The sequence below is a fragment of the Aricia agestis genome, chromosome Z (assembly GCF_905147365.1).
Source record: "Aricia agestis chromosome Z, ilAriAges1.1, whole genome shotgun sequence".
NCBI classification, from domain to species: Eukaryota; Metazoa; Arthropoda; class Insecta; order Lepidoptera; family Lycaenidae; genus Aricia; species Aricia agestis.
The window spans coordinates 31,533,203-31,553,072 of NC_056428.1; the positions used below are offsets into that span (position 1 = coordinate 31,533,203).

The 19,870-nt window shown below is 35.4% G+C and overlaps 1 protein-coding gene across 1 annotated transcript in view; it reads left to right on the plus strand.

Annotated features, from left to right (window-relative positions):
- Nucleotides 1-4,276: 4,276 nt before the first annotated feature.
- LOC121738853 (alpha-tubulin N-acetyltransferase 1-like) overlaps nucleotides 4,277-19,870 on the plus strand; it is a 28,156-nt gene continuing 12,562 nt past the window's right edge. The window contains exons 1-3 of the mRNA XM_042131114.1: nucleotides 4,277-4,614; nucleotides 6,990-7,142; nucleotides 19,531-19,702. Of these exons, the coding sequence (XP_041987048.1) occupies nucleotides 4,511-4,614; nucleotides 6,990-7,142; nucleotides 19,531-19,702 (429 nt within the window). The 5' untranslated portion in view covers nucleotides 4,277-4,510. The remainder of the gene's footprint in view (nucleotides 4,615-6,989; nucleotides 7,143-19,530; nucleotides 19,703-19,870) is intronic.

Sequence of the window (19,870 nt, forward strand, 5' to 3'; positions counted from 1 at the left end):
CAAAATCTTTCGATTAATAAATTTAAAAAAGTAGTCAAAGAACGTTTTGTGCCAAAGCCAAAATGATTTCATAATTGATGGCACATCTTGGGAGTAGAATGCTGAATGACTGCTTGCAAGGCTACTTCTACGTGACTTACAATTATTATGTATCTATCTATGTTTACATTGTATAATTTTTAGTTACAGCATTGTACATTTTGTTTTAAAAGATATATTTTTTTTCTCACTTTTTTTGGTAAAAAGTGGGCGTGCGAGTTTCTTACGCCGGTTCTTCTCGTCGGCTTAGTTACCGAACCGGTGGTAGGCACCATGTATTCTGAAAATATATTTTATTTTAGATTTGTTCAGAAATAAAGCAATTTTGATTTTGATTTTTTAAAACACCAACTGTAAGTATAGAAAACGTTAAGGACAGCTAAAATGAGTAAAATTATTATTTTTAAACAAAAAATTAAAACCAACTTCCAAGGCAATGACAATAGTAATATTATACTTAAATGAACTAAAAAGTATTAAATAATTCTTATTCTGTACTCAGTATAATTCTGTTCTCAATCTTCATTATTTTGCAATCGGTACCAGCTAACCTAATCGCCAGTTCTCTGACAGAATAGGTATAACAGCAACTTATATACTTAGGACTGGTACCGACTTCAAAATTATGAAGATTGAGTACAGAATAAGGATTATTTAATACTTTTTAGTTCATATAAGTATAATCTTAAATGAACTAAAAAGCATTAATTGCTTATAATTGCTTATTTTTAATAATTGCTTCAGTAACAAGTGCAACAGTATGTCAAACTTACTGGCACAAATAAAGTTGGGATAGCTCCTTTAACCAAAATAGTATTTATTCTAATTTTTCTTTAAAAATTTTCAATGAAATGTTTGCTACATATTGTTGAATTTTTCTTGGGGTTCCAACCAACACGCCCAATTAATTTCAGCCATTTTCATCTTATTAGAGGATCTTGAGGGAATCTGTAAAACAAATGATTATGATATATAAATATAAACCTTCCTCTAGTTTTAGAGTCACTCTATATTATAGTAGTTATATTATATTAGCTATATTATAATATACTATTAGTTAAAATAAGATAATATGTCCTTTTAGTCCGGCCGCACATTATCCGAATTTGTGATCACTAAAATTCGGACGCCCCGCCCCGCTCATACATTTTGACACGTCAGAAATTCTTTTAGTATGATGGGTCTACAACAAAATGTATGAACAGAGTACGTTCCGCCGGGCGTCCGAATTTTTCTGATCAGAAATTTCGTATAATGTGCGGCCGGGTTTAAGGTGATAAATATAAAGGTAAATGATTTTTATTTTAGATTTATGTTATTGTAAAATATCGATAAGCATATCGATAAATTTGATTCAAGCACTAGCGTATATGTAAGAAATTTTGATGAAAAATTTTTCTTCAAAATTTGTGTAATATAGGAACAATAGTACCTTTAGTTACGCATAATATGAAAGTAAAAGGGAGGATTCACAATATTTTATTTGAAATAGAGAACTAAAGACCAGAATATAGCAAAAATAAACACATCGTAGCAATTAGGACATGAAGATTAATTACGGGTGAAATGTATATTTTTCAGGATTATTCCTATGATTTACACTGCAATCACTCACAGCACAAGTTATTATTGTTATATATAATAGTATTTGTTGAAAATAACATACGATTTAAATAATAAATTGCAAATACCGAAAGGGCATAAAAACGATTGACGACTTTTGACGACCTGTCAAATAAAAGTTGTTACAATTTTCATTAGACTGCCTCTCTCTTTTCATCTTGTTATAATTCCATAAAGGATTTTCTTCTCTCTCGCACTCTTTGTTGGTCTTTAGGTATATATTATGTCTATGGGATTATGAGAGGTGCGGCCACTAAGGGAAAATCCTGTGATCAAGTGAGGTGGTATACAGCTGGCCTGAGCCCACGCGATATATTTCAGCTGTCGTATGTACAGGGTGTAACAAAACAAAGTAATAATACTTATGTGTTTATGTATAAAGATGTGCGTCCACTGGATCGGAATCGGAGCGTAAGCAGCGGACGGATTTGTTGCCTAAACCTTGTGGATTAAATCTGTTTTATTGTTTTGTGTTTATTTAGCTATGTACAATATTTTTTATTGAAATAAAACATTTATTTGAGCTCATTTCTTTTTTTTTTTTAATTTTTGGCATGTCTAGAGTGGAAGGTTTTGCACTTACAAATTTTAACTTTAGTTTCAATTTAAAAAAAAAAAAATGTTAATTTTTTTTTCTTCTAAGTCCGACCTCTTGCTACGTAGTATATGACATTCTCTTTGGATCTGATCTGATAACATAGATTATAGAATTGCGAAGAAAAGGTATCTCAGGGTTGCTAGATGCAATTTTACGATTTCCACCAAAATGATTTTTATATTTCCCCAAAATGATACGTTTAAAAAAAAAATCCCCAATCGCTTTGTTACAGAAAGAAAAACCGAATATAAAATTGAAACTACTTTTATTCGATTTAGTAGTTTCAATCACTCGACAGTTAAACAGATACACAACACATGGTCGCTCGCTCGACCAAAGAGACATTTTTTTAAAGGGGTGACAGACGTGCGTGTAAGTACGCGGACTATGGCTCGACGATTTTAGGAGTTAGGCTGGTATAAATGGTCAGTATTTAAGATGCGACCCGGTCTCAAGACACGGTTCGGCACGGCACCGAGATGCATCTTGAGTACTGACTATTTAATATTTATACCAGCCTTAATAGCCTGTGTGTCAGCAAAGAGCCGCGAGCCTGGGGGCATGGTAATCCAGTGTGAGCGATTCTCGTGTGTCACCGACGCGAGCCGAGTAAGTTCGCGAACTTAAAATCCGCGTAATTTAAGTTCGTACGTCTGTCAGGCCTTTTACGCACTCGACCAAACAAACCAAAACAAACAAACAACAAATTTACCAGGAAGTTAATCGAATGAAAAGGACGTTGGTTTCATTTGTTTGTTATATTTTTTAGAAGTGCTAACCCCAAAAAATCCCCATAGTGTATTTATTTTCCGCAAACATTTCCCCAAAGATATACTGAGATACTGTTTCCCCAAATTATCGCCTAGAGTCAAAATTTTCCCCAGAATTGCGAAAAAAACTCCCAATCTGGCAACCCCAGTGTTGTCACATCTACCAACTTTATGGTAGATCTACCTATTTCACCTCCCTTCTACCTATCTACCAACTTCGGTATCAAATCTACCTATTTTTCAAATTTCAACATGTCATTGTTCACATACAAATAATAAACGTTACAGACTCCTCAGATAGCATTTTGGTACATTGAGTCGTCTTGGCAAAATACTTCCTTCGACAGCAATTATGATTTAAGAAAAAATCAGGCCACTACTACACTAGCTGCAGCTGTTCCTGAGTCCGAAGTCTTCTGTAAACATGTTGCAACAATAAAAAAGGAGACCAATCCCCAATGTTTCCTCTGCTTTGTGGATTTGTGAGACAATTACTTGCACTTCCACATAGCAGTGCGTATGTTGAGAGCTAGTTGAGAGACTGTTCTCCTTTGTCAACAATTTAAAGATATGACAGAGAAACCGACCCAGCACTGACACATTGGAAGGTTTGCTTCCACTGACGTCTGACCTCCATTATACAAGTACGCTGGACTTATGATACCCTTTGAAATGACAGCTATTTTTTGTATCTATTTGAAGCGGAATCAGCGCCCCCAATGCGGTGGAAGAGAACAAAATCTGACGTAAAAATGACGTTTGAAAGTCGCCATATTGTCGCTGATAGCAGTAGTGAGAGGACTTGGAACTTATACTAGTGATGACTGATGACAACCAATTACGAATAACCGGCCATTTTCAATTGACGTCAGATTTAATTCTCGTACCCGGCATTGGGGGCGCTAATTCCGCTTCAAATAGGCACAAAAAGCAGGTGGGTATCTTATGTGCAGCGTAGGTACTTGTATAATAGAGGTCAGTGTTTGCTTCATACGAAGAGGTTCATTTCAATTTCAAGGAACGAAGAGCCGAGTGCCGTCACAACAACCAATAAAATTAAACACCATCAATAAAACTCTATGGATATACTCGCATTTTTTATTCTACAAAATTTACTGATATGAGGGTGGTAGATCTACCAATTTTTGATTCTAACGTCTACCTAATTCTACCAATTTTTGGCATGACTTCTACTGATTTTCTAAAATTTGGTGTGGCAACACAGGGCAACCCTGTTTAAGGTGATTCACGCAGGTTTTTCTCTGTGGGTTTTTCGCTTCAGAATTTGTGTACGAGTGAATGGTGTAAATCCTTTTTATTACGATTTAATACAAATTTAGATAAAATATACAATCGAGTCTTCTTCCATTCGTACTATTCGTAATTATAATCTTTCATACGACCTAGTCGCTGCTTTCACATCGTCTTCTAAAGCTTTCGTGCTTTTTGGTAGTTCTAAGTTAATCCAATCTTCCCAAAAATGGAGTGGACGGCACCAGTAAATGACATTTTGTCTGATAAAATCACTAAGTTGAATTATACATTAATCCCACCCTCATTTCAAGGAGATGTGAGAAGCGTAAGGTAAGACCACTTTTTAAATCGCGACAGTACTTATCTTGAACATGAAATCATTAAATTCATGGACGACTCGGCTTATTAACATTTCCAATCATTTTATATGTTTAAAAAAGCCTAGTTACAATTTTAAATAAGATAAGATGAATGTTCTATATGCTCACAATACACAATATTATTTACTACTTAATTAAACAATTTATGTAAATTTCAAGACATTTTTAAAACGGGTATAATACAAAGGCGGCCTGTTTATTTCCAATAAATTGGAAAATAATTGAGTAGAATATACATAAGTATAAATTATAAGAAGCCAGCTTATAGATGAATTATAAACTAATATCATAAAAGTATGCCAAAACTTGTAACTTTGTTTTTTGGGCAATTTTTGTTGAAATCTTTGTTTCAAGTATCACATAACCGTAAAAAGCCAAATTTGATATCTTCCTTCCTAGTCATATCCCCATGGCTGAGGGACTTGACCACCAAAGTTTGCTTCCGGTATAGGGCTCTACACTTGAGCTGGCTGAGCTGATTAAGATCGTCAAATTTAATATATATATAATATTATATGTAATAATAATAGCTCCCACACTGGTTTCGGTGATGGTGGCCGGTTTCATTGAAACCAGGCCAGCTATGCAGGAGTAATTTTATAGTGCCCAAGTATGTGCGCAGTACACAAGAGCACTCTCTATTCCTTTACTCTCATAACCCAGTGGGACGGACGACCAACACGACTGGCGAGAGATCAATATTATATGTAACAATATATTAAAAGGACAACTGTTTTATGTAATAATGCTTCAACTCCCAAGTGGTCAAATTCAACAACGTAAACAATAGATTACCACGAATCCGCAATCGAGGGATTAATAAGAATACTGGTGACTCACAAAGGAGCCATTAATAAAGAAGAAAAAGATTAATAAGAAATTTGCAAAGTACAGTTGACTCTTGTTTACTTGCTTCTGTACTATCCGCTGCACTAAAGACATTTAATCATGATTAAACTTTAATTTAATGAATAGTTTTGACAACATATGTGGAGTTGCTGAACAAAACCGGACAACAAAACAAAACCACACCAGAGTCCACATTTTTAATTGTCTTCTCTTGACCGATCTGTGTTAATCCCTGTTAATTATTATTTCAATCAAAACTGGTTAAAAAGGCTTTAATAAGTACATTTTCAAACAAAATGGGATTAGTTCTAGTAGAAGTAGTAGAATGATACTAGTTTTTTAACCACTATGTAATTTTTTTTCTCGCGGACTAATCCGGTTTTGTTTGCCAGCTCCTCAAATAATGTATGGAGTAATATGGGGCTTATGTCAAAAATATCATTTAATTAAATTTTATTAATGTTTGTCTCTGAGTGCCGTATTATATGACTAGCTGTTGCCCGCGACTTCATCCGCGTGGACTTTAGTTTTTGACCAACTTCCAAAAAGGAGGAGGTAATATGTTCGGCTGTATGTATCTTTTTTTTTATGTATGTTCAACGATTACCTACTCAGCCGTTTGTGGTCCGATTTACAAAATTATTTTTGTGTTGTATAGGGTTTGACTCGAATTTGGTACCATGTTCATAAAAGTGGTGACCTGATGATGGGATCCATGAGATGAGATTTCGCATTTATAATATTAGTATGGATATATTGATACTTTTAAAAAAAGACTCAAACAATATTACTTAGATTTAGCTGCAAACTCTTAAACCCTTACGATTTATCGTCTTCTTCGATTCATATTATTATATTACTTGTATGTATTTATTTTATTCGGTATAAAGTATCTATTATATTTATTTGTGTATTATATTTATTTATTTATATACTAATAGTATCTTATCTTATTTTTATTTTAAATATTTTTAGTTATATTTTATGGTTGCCTGGTAGAGACTGCTTCCAGCAGTAAGGCCGCCAATTCAAACTATTTCTGTTTTTGTAACATGTGTAAATTGTTCTGTTTTGTTTGTTTGAATAAAGAGTTTTTTATTTATTATTTATTATGGATTGCAAGAAGAATATGACGTGATACATTGAAATGATGTTTTTTAAATAATGAGATGTGTATTATTTAGTGTTGAAAATTACTTAAAAAGAAAACTTATTTTGTAATATTTATAAAAATTTTAATCTCGTTCTTATTATTTTATAGACACCAAAAATAATCTACTTAAAAAAAAGTTGACGTTTAGAATTAGTGTTTCTGTGTGCCCAAATAAATATAATATTATTTAGATTAATGTACTTATTACAACTAAGTGTCATGAGAAAATAATATAAATCTACCCAAATCTGCTAATTATGTTTAAATGAGTAATGCATAGTGTATCCAACACAACTTTGCTTTAAATAAAAAATTTCTTACAGGGTTATGCAAGAGAGTCTGTCAAAAGTGATAGATGCTCTCGGTGAACAGTCTACAGCTGCTCAAGGGTTGAGTAAAGTTATCACCACAGCAGACAAGCTGAGGAACACACCAACCCATATCCTGTACTTAATGAAAGATCCCTCGGCAAATGGGTGAGTAAATTCATTAAGTATATAAACAAGTCATATAGATGCCAAAAAGAAACATCCCTTTAACACCAGGGTTGCTGTTTTTGCTGAGTCTTAATGACTAGTGTAAATGTGTAAATGTAATATGTGCCTAGGTAAATTAAAAATAATGCTGTAGTGAAAAAATGGATGTTGCTGGATTTGAATCTATATGCCTTGAATGTTTGTAGTATAATAATAATAATATCTATGGACGTTTCACACCACGTCAGTCTGGCCCCGTGCTAAGTACCTGAAGGACTTGTGTTACGGGTACCAGATAACGGAAATATATTTAATACTTTTAGGCCCACCTGCGCCAGACTGGGTTAACACGCTTAACTCTTAGTTAAATTATACTTCGAATTTAAATTCACATCATGTCTTGCACCACCAAGAGTTAGGAGTTAACCTCGAGTTAATTTTTTAAATTTTTAATTCACCGATGTCGGAGGGTTAAATCAGCTAACTCTGGGTTAGTAATATCAAAACTGAGATTTTTCGGTTATGACTTATGTACTTTGTTGTGTTCAGTAATAGGTACCAATTTTATTTTGTGTTTAACCATTATAAATGATCAGTGGTTGTTATCTGATGATGATGAAGAAATTATCGAATACATTAGTTCGGACTCGTATTACAGAAGGATTGTAGAACGGACCGATCTGTTTAGGGTCCCGTATTTACTCACAAAGAGACAAAGATTTCCATCGAAGATTTCGCCTAGAAAAAGAAACTGTTCTCGTTTTATTAAATAAAATTGAAAATAATTGCAATATACAAAATTAAATGTGCATAAAAAGTAATTCCCTACCAAAGTTTAATAATAATATCATTGGATTAGTGCGTCTTTAGTGAACTCCTTTATAAATAGGTAGACTAGATAAACATTGGACACAAGTGTTTCTTCCCAATTTTTATAATTTTCCGCTTAATTTATTTGCACAAAATATCACAATTCACAACACAATGCGACATAGAACCACGTGTCATTTCAAATCTGACAAAAGGAGATAGCCTTATGTTCGCGCCCTTAGCGCAAACAACAGCGCGACTGTGTTCGCGGCCTTAGCGGGCCCTGGCGGGGCGCGCGGGGCGCGGCTCGCGGACCCCTTTCATCTCACGCTGCGCGGGCGCAGCTACCACTCTTCATCGGGCCGACTCGACAGCTAGTCGTTACCAATTGCTTATTAACTTATATAGAAATATCAAAATATACACGTCAGATACAGTCCGCTTTTCATTAGAAGATTCCCACGCTACCACCTTATTTAAAGTACTGTGGAGCGAGAGAGAGCAGTACACTTAAATTATTCACCATTCGCTCTATCATATTTGGCTGGATGTAAAAAGAATGAATGAACATGACATAAGCCCGGGTTAGTTGACACTGGGATAAATTCTTCTGGTGCTTCTGGTGGTTCATATGTAGTATGAGTTAAAAATTAAAAACGTTAACACCGAGTTATTAAGCCCCGGGTTATTTATTTGACTCTAAAGTTTTGGCGCAAGTGGGCCTTATACTAATACATATATTTAAGATTTTTATTATATATAATACACATATATTTTAATACACATCCATGACCCAGGAACTTTGAAAACTTTTTGTTCCGTCGGCGGGATTCGAACCCGCGACCCCCGGCTTGAGCTATCGACAGCCCACCCACAGAGGTCGTCTATTTTAGGCTAATAGCTTATATTATTCGTAGGGCTTAATTTACAGTGTTGAGTGTACACAATAAACGAATGTACCTAGTTGAAAAGTATGACACATCAAACAATACCAAAACAATGAGGTACAAAAGTAAGGGCTTCCACGCAAAACTGGGAATTCGCATCGCATCGCAAATATCTGCGACAAAACTCATATTAAAAATGACATTGCGATGCGAATTCGCACGAATTCACAGTTTTGTGTGGGAGCCCTAAGAGGTAGTCGCTATCGTGATTGTGAAACAACGAAATTAAGGCAACTTCGTGTTGTTTGCAACTGTGGGCGTGTATATCAACCCCAAACATCTTAGTGTACAATCAATATCCGACGCTAAATGCAAATGGCGCTTTAACGTAGATAGGTGTAAACTTGTTGGTTCCAGACAAAGGCCGCGCATAACTTAACGACGTTCAGCAAAAAATATATAAATAGTTTTCAAATGAGGGTTACTTAATTTTTTTTGCCACCAGGTGGTGTGATGTAGCCGTCAGATCTATCGTGCCTAATAGACATATTATCGTGACACATGACAGTCATGTCGCGCAGTTGACAGCAATTTGATACACGTGGGAGAGCCATGCTTCGGCACGAATGGGCCGGCTCGACCGGAGAAATACCACGTTCTCCCAGAAAACCGGCTTGCACTGTGTTTCGCTGAGTTAGTTAACCGGAGGCCCAATCCCCTACCCTATTCCCTTCCCTCCCCTCCCCTATTACCCTATTCCCCCTTAAAAGGCCGGCAACGCACCTGCAGCTCTTCTGACGCTGCGAGTGTCCATGGGCGACGGAAGTTGATTTCCATCAGGTGACCCGTTTGCTCGTTTGCCCCCTTATTTCATTAAAAAAAAATTGACACGATAGACCGAAGGTACATCGCGGCACCCTGGTGGCAAATAGAATTTCATCAATCCTCATTAGGTCGCCGGTGTACGAGAAACACGCACTGGGTCACGCTATTGGTAGATCAGCAATTAGATCAGTAGATTTGAAACAGAGAAAGATAATATAATATTGTTATGGTATTATTATTATTAAGTATTATTTATTATCATAATATTATAGCTGCGCTCAACCCCCTATAGTTTTGCCGAGTGATCGGAAAGTTGGGCTCGGCCTATTCAGTGTTCTTACTTATGTCATAAGCTAGATGACGCCTGCAACTCCGTTGCGCCAACATCGTTTATGTCCTTTCTCGGGACTAAAAATATTTCCATACCTTTCAACAAAATCGGTTCAGCGGTTTGGGCGTGAAGAGGTGTTATACTTTGAGATAAGGGAAATTAATAATTAATTACATAGGATAGATTTCATTCATTGCGGCAAAATGTAATGTTCCCGATTGAAGAATTTCGGCGCAACTGAGTTCCGACTTGCGGTAATTTTATAATTGAATTAAGTTTTACTCCAAGGTGTTATCCGCAATGCGGATAATTAAGAAAGATTGCATGTTACGCTTCGAATTTCGGCAGCCTGTTAGCTGCTCGTTTTGGGGCAATAAAGTAATTTCGATTGGGTAAATAAGTATTAGACGGAATCGACGTCTACTATAAGCTCTTTTGTCGAACGTTCAGGGCTACAGCTTTGTAACATTAAGGTCGCGATGGAAAGAATTTTATCAACAGAATGCCACAGATTATTATCAGTTTATTATAAGTACAATACTTTCTTTGCGCTCAATAATAGAAATACAAAAAGTTTCTCTTAGTCTGATAGTTTGCTCAGGCCTTTGTTTCTCTATTCCGCTAGGTATATTAACTTTAAAATAGTTATGGATATGTTTTAGATCGCTTGTTTTCTATGAGAGGCCGGGGCGGCCTCTCATAGAAAACAATCTATGTATATCTATAGAACAGCAAGATGCCGAAAATGATTTTACGTATTTTATAGTCGTATTTTCAAAACGTGTCAAATAAATGAGTATTTCAAGTATGACAGCACTTTTCGCCCTACTAGAAGCAGAGTAGACAGAGTACCAGATATAGCTGAATCTTCAGTCTGCCAGAATATTTGAAACTTTTGTAACTGGCACCGACTTCAAAATGATGAAGATTGAGTACAGAAATACCTAGTTGAGTTTTAGCCGAATTCGGAAAAAGGCACTATTAGATAGGAAAAATTATTTAATACTTTTTAGTTAATATATATAAGGATGTTATTATTGTTTTTACCTTGAAAGTCGGTTTTAATTTTTTGTTAAAAATAATAATTTCACTCTTTTTAGTTACCTAGTAAACTATCGCGTACTATACGTAGAATAATTAATACACCTGTATATTATTATACGTATCTTATTACAAGCTCTCCGGTGAGCGAGACACAATAGAATAACAATAGATTTCCAAGAATCCACGATCGAAGGATTAATAGGAGTATAATCAGTAAAACCTTTTCGGAGGAGTAAGGTAACTAGCATTGTGATACGAAAATTTTAAATAATTTATGAAGATAAGAAGATGTACTTATTTATTGTATTAAATATGAATATTATAAGACACTTATTTAAAGGGTCAGTTGTAAATTGCAGTTTTGGTAAGTTAAAAATTATAAATGGCACGTCTAATAACTAGTTTAGCAGTTAAAATTAAACAGTAAAGTAAACAAATATGAGTTGTAAAAAATAATGAAATGGATCATTGAAAACATTATTAAACAGTAAAATAATTAAATGAGCGGTAAAAATTAATGAATGAGCGGTTACGTGCAGTGGGCAGTTACGAATCGGAATTTAACAGTAAGAAATCTTATTCTAAGCAGCTTTTTAAACAATGAGGTGGTAAAATATAATAAAATCGGCCAAGTGCGAGTCGAACTCGCCCATGGAGGGTTCCGTACCGTTATAAAGCGAAAGTAAGACGGTCGCCGGCTGCTGCCGCAGCACGCTCGCTGCGCTCGCTCGGCTCCCTCTGTGTTGTGGTCCAAGTTCTAACCTAACCTAACCTACTCTTGGACTTTATGGATTGTGTTTGTTTTTGTTTTGGCGGGGCGCTGCGCCCCCCGAACCCTCCTTATCCACAGCCGAACATATAACCTCCTCCTTTTTGGAAGTCGGTTAAAAATTCAAATGCAATACTACAAATTGTTTGGCGAAAAAAAAACATAATTCCTTTGCAGTGGTATGGCGGCCATTGGGAACTGTCGGGAATGTATGGCAAGGTGATTTTCGTGAATGGCTACTCGACGATGATTAGCTATGCAAAAATTAGCCTGGTACAAATGGTTCAATTGTTTTATTTAAATTAATGTATTCGCGTCGGTATGGCGGGCTGTAAGCCACACCCGACAAGACGTATGGCATTACGCTACCGCCTACTTCTTTTTTACGACTATCTGAAAATGCAAGCATTTTTGTGGAAAAAATCGTTCGACACTCGTTATTTATCCGACGCGTTCGATTAACGCCCACGCGTTTGGGCCGCCCGCGCCAGTGCGAGCGCTATGACCATAATTTTCCTTTTTGCCTTTACGTAATTAGACTCCTGATTCCTGAAGACCCGCCATACTGGTACAAATTACGAAGAATTTTGTGTCACCATCTCCCGGTCTAATAGTGACACATAATATGATTTCAATTATTGGGAACTGTTGTTTAAAGTGTAACCTGCTCTCAAACTTATTGATAGCTTCTAGATAAAGTTTACACATTTTCTGTCTGTTTGATATTTTAGAATTAAATAAGGGTTCCTTGTTGACTACGGAACTCTGAAAACGTTTATCTCATCTTATTAATAATTGTGATATATTTCATGTCTCGTCCACGTCCCATAAACAATGCTTACGTCATAGCCTCATAAACAATATTGTTGTGTAATGTGTATGGTATTGCATTACCTATTTTAGGCGGTAGCCACGGCGAAGGCTTTTATTCCTGTCAGATGTCTCGTTGATTATTATAGGGAGCTAAGTATAGTGCCTTTCTGTTGTTGTTGACTAAATTAAATAAGCTACGTTCTTCTATTTAGGTTATTTATAAACAAAACACGTGCTTTGCGTTAAGTTAGGCTTGTCTTAAGACAGCACATAAAAATTAATATTATAAATAAAATGAATTTTACATTTTGTTAATCTCGTTAAAAGTTAAAACTTGAGAACTTTTTTTTAGTCTTGAAATATTCGTGGAAATCCAGTGTTTATGTGATACCAAGTTCATCGTGCTATCTAGTACAAAATGTATGTGTTTAGCTGTAGTCTGTGCCAACGTAGTAGCCCAAAGGTACTAATAACGGTTACTTCAATCAGATATAATATGTAGCGAATTGGTCTGACGATGCATTCTAGATGCTCCCTCGGCTGTGACGCACTGTGGTTTTTTACACCCAAACCAACCACTGTGACGCTTTGATGGCGATTGTATTTTATGTATTATGTTACTTGCTGGCGAAATTCATGCTTAATACTATTGTCAGAAAAGGTCAGACACACCGCGACGAAACGAAATGTAAAGACAATGTATTTTATTAATTTACTATTCTACACAAAAAGGTGCATTTTTCTTCAGACATCAGTCGCATACATGTACCTGTGTAGCGCAATGTTAACTCCCTGAAAGTTCAATTAGCAATTAAATTGCATCACCTCGTTGTGTTTTGTCTCGTTACTGTGTGATCTGGCACTTATTAAATTTTTAAAAAGAGTGAGTTTACCGGAGGCCCAATCCCCTACCCCATTCCCTTCCCTACCCTCCCCTATTCCCTTCTACCAAACTATTACCCTATTCCCTCTTAAAAGGCCAACGCACCTGCAGCTCTTCTGATGTTACGAGTGTCCATGGGCGACGGCAGTTGCTTTCCATCAGGTGACCCGTTTGCCCCCTTATTTAATTTTTTTTTCATTAAAAAATGAATTAGGTTCCGACTTCCGAAACTACCAGACCGATTTTCTATTATAATAAATATTAGAATAATACCTTTGCTTTGTGCAAAGGAATCGTCGAGAAAATCTAGTTTAATTAAATATTATTTATATCCTCTGTCGTTTTATACTGTTTGTTGTTTGTATATGAATATTATTCGAAATTTCATATTTTGTAGTAAGTATTTTATGATATTTTTATTCGAAATGAACGTGAGCTTTTATTATCTAAGCGTTTGCTATGCGAAATTGCTAATTTGTCTAGATAATAATTATAATTTTGGTTGTTATTTTTATAACGAGCTTATGAATATTCAAAATGAATTAAACTACCCGTGTAAGTATCATTGTTTATGATACTAGAATAGTAATTTCTTATAATAGACAGATTTATAATATAATCTCTAAAATAAATCCATACTAATTTAAAAGTGCGAAAGTGTGTCTGTCTGCTGCTACTTATTCTCAGTTTACGCTTAAAGCAGCTACGGCGTAGTTTACCGTATATTTAGAGCCTCATTAACATTTAAAAAAATTGTTCATTATACTCATCAGTCATCACTCATGATATCAGCAATAAAGTAATACCAATTTATTAAAAATCAAGCGTATTTTCAGCATCTCCCTAGTATGTATTTACAACACTGACATCCATTATACAGCGTACTTGTATAGTAGAGGTCAGTGATTTACAAATTTATTTTATTTGAAACACACGACAATTGATAGACAATTTCATTTGCTTACATACACAGATATTCCCCGTTTGAATCTTTTTATGTCAATTTTGAACTAAGTTAAGTAAAAAAAAATAGAGGGATGGCCTTAAATGAAATTGTTTGAAGATTGAGTCCCAAAAAAGTACATAACAGGAGAGTTATGTCTGGCAAAACGTCCGGTTTCCCGTGACGAACTTAGACGCCAAGAAGTCGTAATCAACATCTAAATTGGTACATAATATACCTACAAGATGTTAGTGTAAACACCGGTATCCTTGAAACCATCAAACGAGCCCGTCAGAATGAACAACTTTTTCTATGAGAACAATGCAATTCTGGGAACTCAAAAAAATCCGTCTTCATACCCCTACGAATAATAAAAATTAAGGAATATTAACTCCGTTAAAAAACATGTTCTACAATACTTGTCAAAAATGTGTACCTTAGGTACACATTTCAATACATTTGAAATATTTAGGTGACCTTGAGCGGTACTAGGCTGACGTTACATGACAGATCAAAAGGAACCAAATTTCAAACGGTAATAGTATGGGAGTTACGATTCCTTAGTTTTTATTATTCGTAGTCATACCCATACAAATTGCCGATCCGGGCATCCGGGTATGAAGATGGTATTATTTTTTTGAGTTCCCAGCATTGTACTCATAGAAAAAGTTGTTCATTTTGACGGGCTCATTTGATGATTTCAAAGATAACGGTGTTTACACTAACACACTGTATATAAAAAACCCCCGCCAAACAACTTTAAAAAGTAATGAAATAATATTATATTTTACTGACTTTAAGTTTAAATAATTCCTAAGTGTAAAGTGATATTTTAGTCCATAATTGTTGTCACGGTGTGTCGGGGGACCGCCAACAGTCTTTTGCATTTTGTATCGCCATGTCACTGATTGTCTCGATTCGGTGCGCTGAAATTGACCCATAAACTATAATGTTATGTAAAATCAAACATCTACATTAGCGACATACCTTGACAACAATTATGGACTAAAATATCACTTTATACTTAGGAATTATTTTAACTTAAAGTCAGTAATAGGTATATAATATTACTAGCTGTTGCCCGCGACTTCGTCCGCGTGGACTTTAGTTTATAGCGCGCGGTGTCAACAAAATTTGTGTCAAATTTAAAAACTTTTTAAAACCCTGGTAAGTAACCCGGCTACACCGGAATGGCAGCGCTGAAAGTGCTCGCTACGCCGCTGCCATTCCGGTGTAGCGCGGCCCTTAATTAATCAAAATACCCAAAAACAGCTGTGCAGTGTGCACATAATCTATACTAATATTATAAATGCGAAAGTATCTCTGTCTGTCTGTCAGTCTCGCTTTCACGCCAAACGCCAAAACTACCGAACCGATTGTAATGAAATTTTGTATACAGTCTAAAGCCTGAGAAAGGACATAGGCTACTTTTTTACTGGAAAAATGCGTAAATTTGTTCAAATTAAGTTAGTTTAGTAGTCCAAAAATTCATAATAGATGGCGCCGTGCGTCTTCTATATCGCGCTGACGCTTACTCAAAAGTCTTTCTATAAGAAGTGGTATCATCTTACATTTATGTTTCGATTTTTTTCGATTGTTATATCTATTCTACGGTATTAAAAAACTCAGTACTTTATCTGTGCAGTGACGTAAGTCGTAACCTTAAACCTATCAATGATAAATAGTTTATGGGTAAAGTTGTGTAATTGGGGGGCTAAATAAGCTTTAAAATTTGGCACAAAAATAAAGTTTAATTTAAAAAAATGAAATATTATGGCACACTGCACAGCTGTATTGATTTAAGGAGTACCAGGGTTTTTTATAAAAGCTTTTGACACCAATTTTGTTGACATCGCGCTTTATAAACTGAAGTCCACGCGGACGAAGTCGCGGGCAACAGCTAGTACAAAATAATAATAAAAAATGGTCTTTCAGCGCTGCTACTTTTACACTGAACTCTATACATGGGACTCAAACAAACCCTAAAGTATTATCACTTTGTTTTGTTACACTCTGTATTTACTTGGCCATTATTACGTAAGAAATAAGAATACATTACCGTAATGAAACCGTTAAAGATACCTGTGCTAAAATTAGCCTCCATACAAAACGGTCAATTATAGTAAAAGGTGTGCGTCTAATAGTGATTGGTACCTTTACGACACTCGTGTCAGCCACTGCCTTAGTAGGGGAGCCCAGACTGCTATTTTTGTAGATACTCGAGCGCGGTGGAGACCTAGTAGGTTTTGTAGATTAGGTTAAACGGAGAAAAAAATTATATAAGCGTTTTTTTTTTATTTTACCCGTGGGTTAAGGAGCAACAGCAATCTTAAAGTTATGAAAAAGAAAATACATTAAAAAATTGCTTACATAGGTATTTTATTTATTTTGTCGACTGCGACTGTGCGATATAAAATATCTGGGAAGTTTACTTATGAAAATATGAAACTTTTATTTTTGAAATTTGTAAAGTTCCTATTATATGCTTAACGCACCTTTAAATCATCAGTGATGTCTGTGTAAGCTTCTTTGGGGTATTTCCTAACCCACCAACTTAGAAATCTGATTTATTATACCATGACAACTAGAGACACGTGGGAAGCCTATACAAACTTAATCTGACACGCTCGATCATATCGCGAAATCCTTTCTTGGGCTCCCCTACTACCTTTAACCCTGGCGAAACAAGGTTATAGGGGAAGTTATATCAGACTTGTATCAGTGTTACATACGCTAGCGAAGTAACCCCATTTGGAGAGAGGTTATTAATTTTACTTTGTTCTTAATATACTAATTATTTTCACAGACTACGAATACTTAAAAAGGACTGTATTTTTCGATGTGAAAGTAGAAATATTTCAGTAAAAAATTGTTCAGTCGATAAAACCGCGAATCATTATATTCTGTGTTCCTAATAAGTTAATAGCATTAGGACACTTGATACCCAAATCCTATATTATATTTCAGTTTTAATATACGATATCTCCACGATTAACCTAGATTTAGGTCGTCCTCAAGGATGTGTGGAAAGTGGATCGTTTTTGGTGTCCTAAGTATGTTATCCTGTTAATGCGAGTTTAATACGCCGCGCGGGTTCTTCTCGCCGGGTTAGTTCCCGAACCGGTAGCAACAACGTTCGGAAAATGTTTGAAAAAACTTATTCTGATTAAAAAATTTTGACTTTGACTTTGACTTGAATTTGACTTTGAATGCTGTTGTGATAGTTTCTCTACACATTCCGAACCACGAGGCATGTCACTAAATACACTCTAGAAACGTAAAGTATAACGTTTTTTTTGTTATATCGTAACTGCTTTTTTTATCATAGCTGAATATTACTACTGGCTCGACCGATACATTATTATGTGTAGTACATAATATACATTTCCTAAATCGCATTTTTCATTTAGGTCCTAAAACCAATATTGCATAACTATAGTTTGTGCGTTTTATGATGATATGCGTGACACATTATAATTGACAATAGTAGGGAAGTTACCTAACAAAAATTAATCGATACTTAATTTAAAAATATCGAATGACTTCGTAAAGGAATTGCAATCGAAATTAAATTATCGATTTCGTACTAACATTTCAGTGGTGCCGGCGATTTAAGATGGCCGCCCTCTTTTATCGATTTGATTTCGATTCAACAGAGTCAGTCTCTATTGACATAAGTTCCGTTTCATGCATCTGAAATTTTTCAAATGTTTTCGTAACAATAATTTTTCACAGTTAATATTTATAATTTTATATTAATAAGTTAGCATTTAGCAACTTTTAGTTTTTATTCATTTACAATTATAGGAAACATTTGTTTTTGTAGATGGAATATAATTTATTATATTTTGTTTTTTAGGGTTCCGTACCTCAAAAGGAAAAAACGGAACCCTTATAGGATCACTTTGTTGTCCGTCTGTCCGTCTGTCAAGACCCTTTTTCTCAGGAACGCGTGGAGGTATGAAGCTGAAATTTATATCAATTGCTCAGGTCTACTGTCCCTTGAAGCTGTGAAAAAATCAAACTTCTAAGCCAACGCAATCAAAAGATACAGCCGTTTATGCCGCAAATTTTCGACACTTGCAAGGGAATCAAAACCTACAGGGTGCTTCCCGTGAACTCAGAATCTTGAAATTTGGTACGAAGCAACGTCTTATAGCATAGATAAAGGAAAAATTACGAAAACCATAAATTTTTAGTTACATCACATAATATATATTTTTTTAATAATTTTAAACTTACTACCCATTTCCTCATAAACGCGTAGAGGTAATTGAAATTCATACCAAATACTCAGGTCTATAATACCTTTAAGCTGTCGGAACCCTCGGTGCGCGAGTCCGACTCGCACTTGGCCGGTTTTTTTTTTGTTTTTTTGTAAAAATAAACCCGTAGCAAGGAATATGAAAACTGTCACCCATATCATCTTAAAACGCACAAACTATAACATGTTTTCGAGTTGTAACTTAAATTAACTTAGCGAGATTAACAAAATTTAAGAATATTTTTTTTATTTAAATACTAGCTGTTGCCCGCGACTTCGTCCGCGTCAACGAGGATGGATAGTCCGCTAACAAATATGAAAAAAGTAAAATATAACCTCCTCCTTTTTGGAAGTCGGTTAAAAAGTAGCATAAGTTACACTTACACCTTACTACATCAGCTATCTACCAAAAAAAGTGCCGCCAAAATAGCTCCAGCCGTTTCAGAGATTAGCCGGAGCAAACAGACAGACAGACATACAGACAAAAACTGTAAAAAATGTTGTTTTGGTGTATGTAGCGTATAAAGATTCATATGAATATAGTAAAAAACGGTTTTTTCAATATTACAAACAGTTCCAATTTGATTTATATGTATAGATGTATAGATATAGATTGGTGACGCCAGAATTATGTCTCAACTGGAAAATCTGAAAGAATACTGCTTAGCGTATTCTACCTAAATCCTTATTCCTCTTTCACTCGCATTCGCATGTTACGGTCACCAGCGCACACTACAAAATATAAATGAACGAATTCCTAGAAGATAAACTTTAATGGTACTTTATGTATAAAATGTAAGTTTTTTTTCTAAATTCCAGAGGCAAAGGCGAAGTGATAGGTCTGTTGAAGGTGGGCCGCAAACATCTCTTCCTCTTCGACGAGCAAGACAAGGTGAGGGAGGTGGAACCCCTCTGCGTGTTGGACTTCTACATACAGCAGGACCGCCAGCGGCACGGCTTCGGGAAGATCCTGTTCGATTACATGTTGCAGGTACAATACCTTTTTAACACCTTTTTTATTAGCTTGGGCTGTATGTATGTAACGGAATCTTTAAGCACGATTTTTACCCATCCCCAGTAGTCTAATTAATTTGAAACTCTGCAAACGTGTTAGGAGCCAGTGATAATGCAAAATTTATTGAAAAAAAAAACGGGGAGT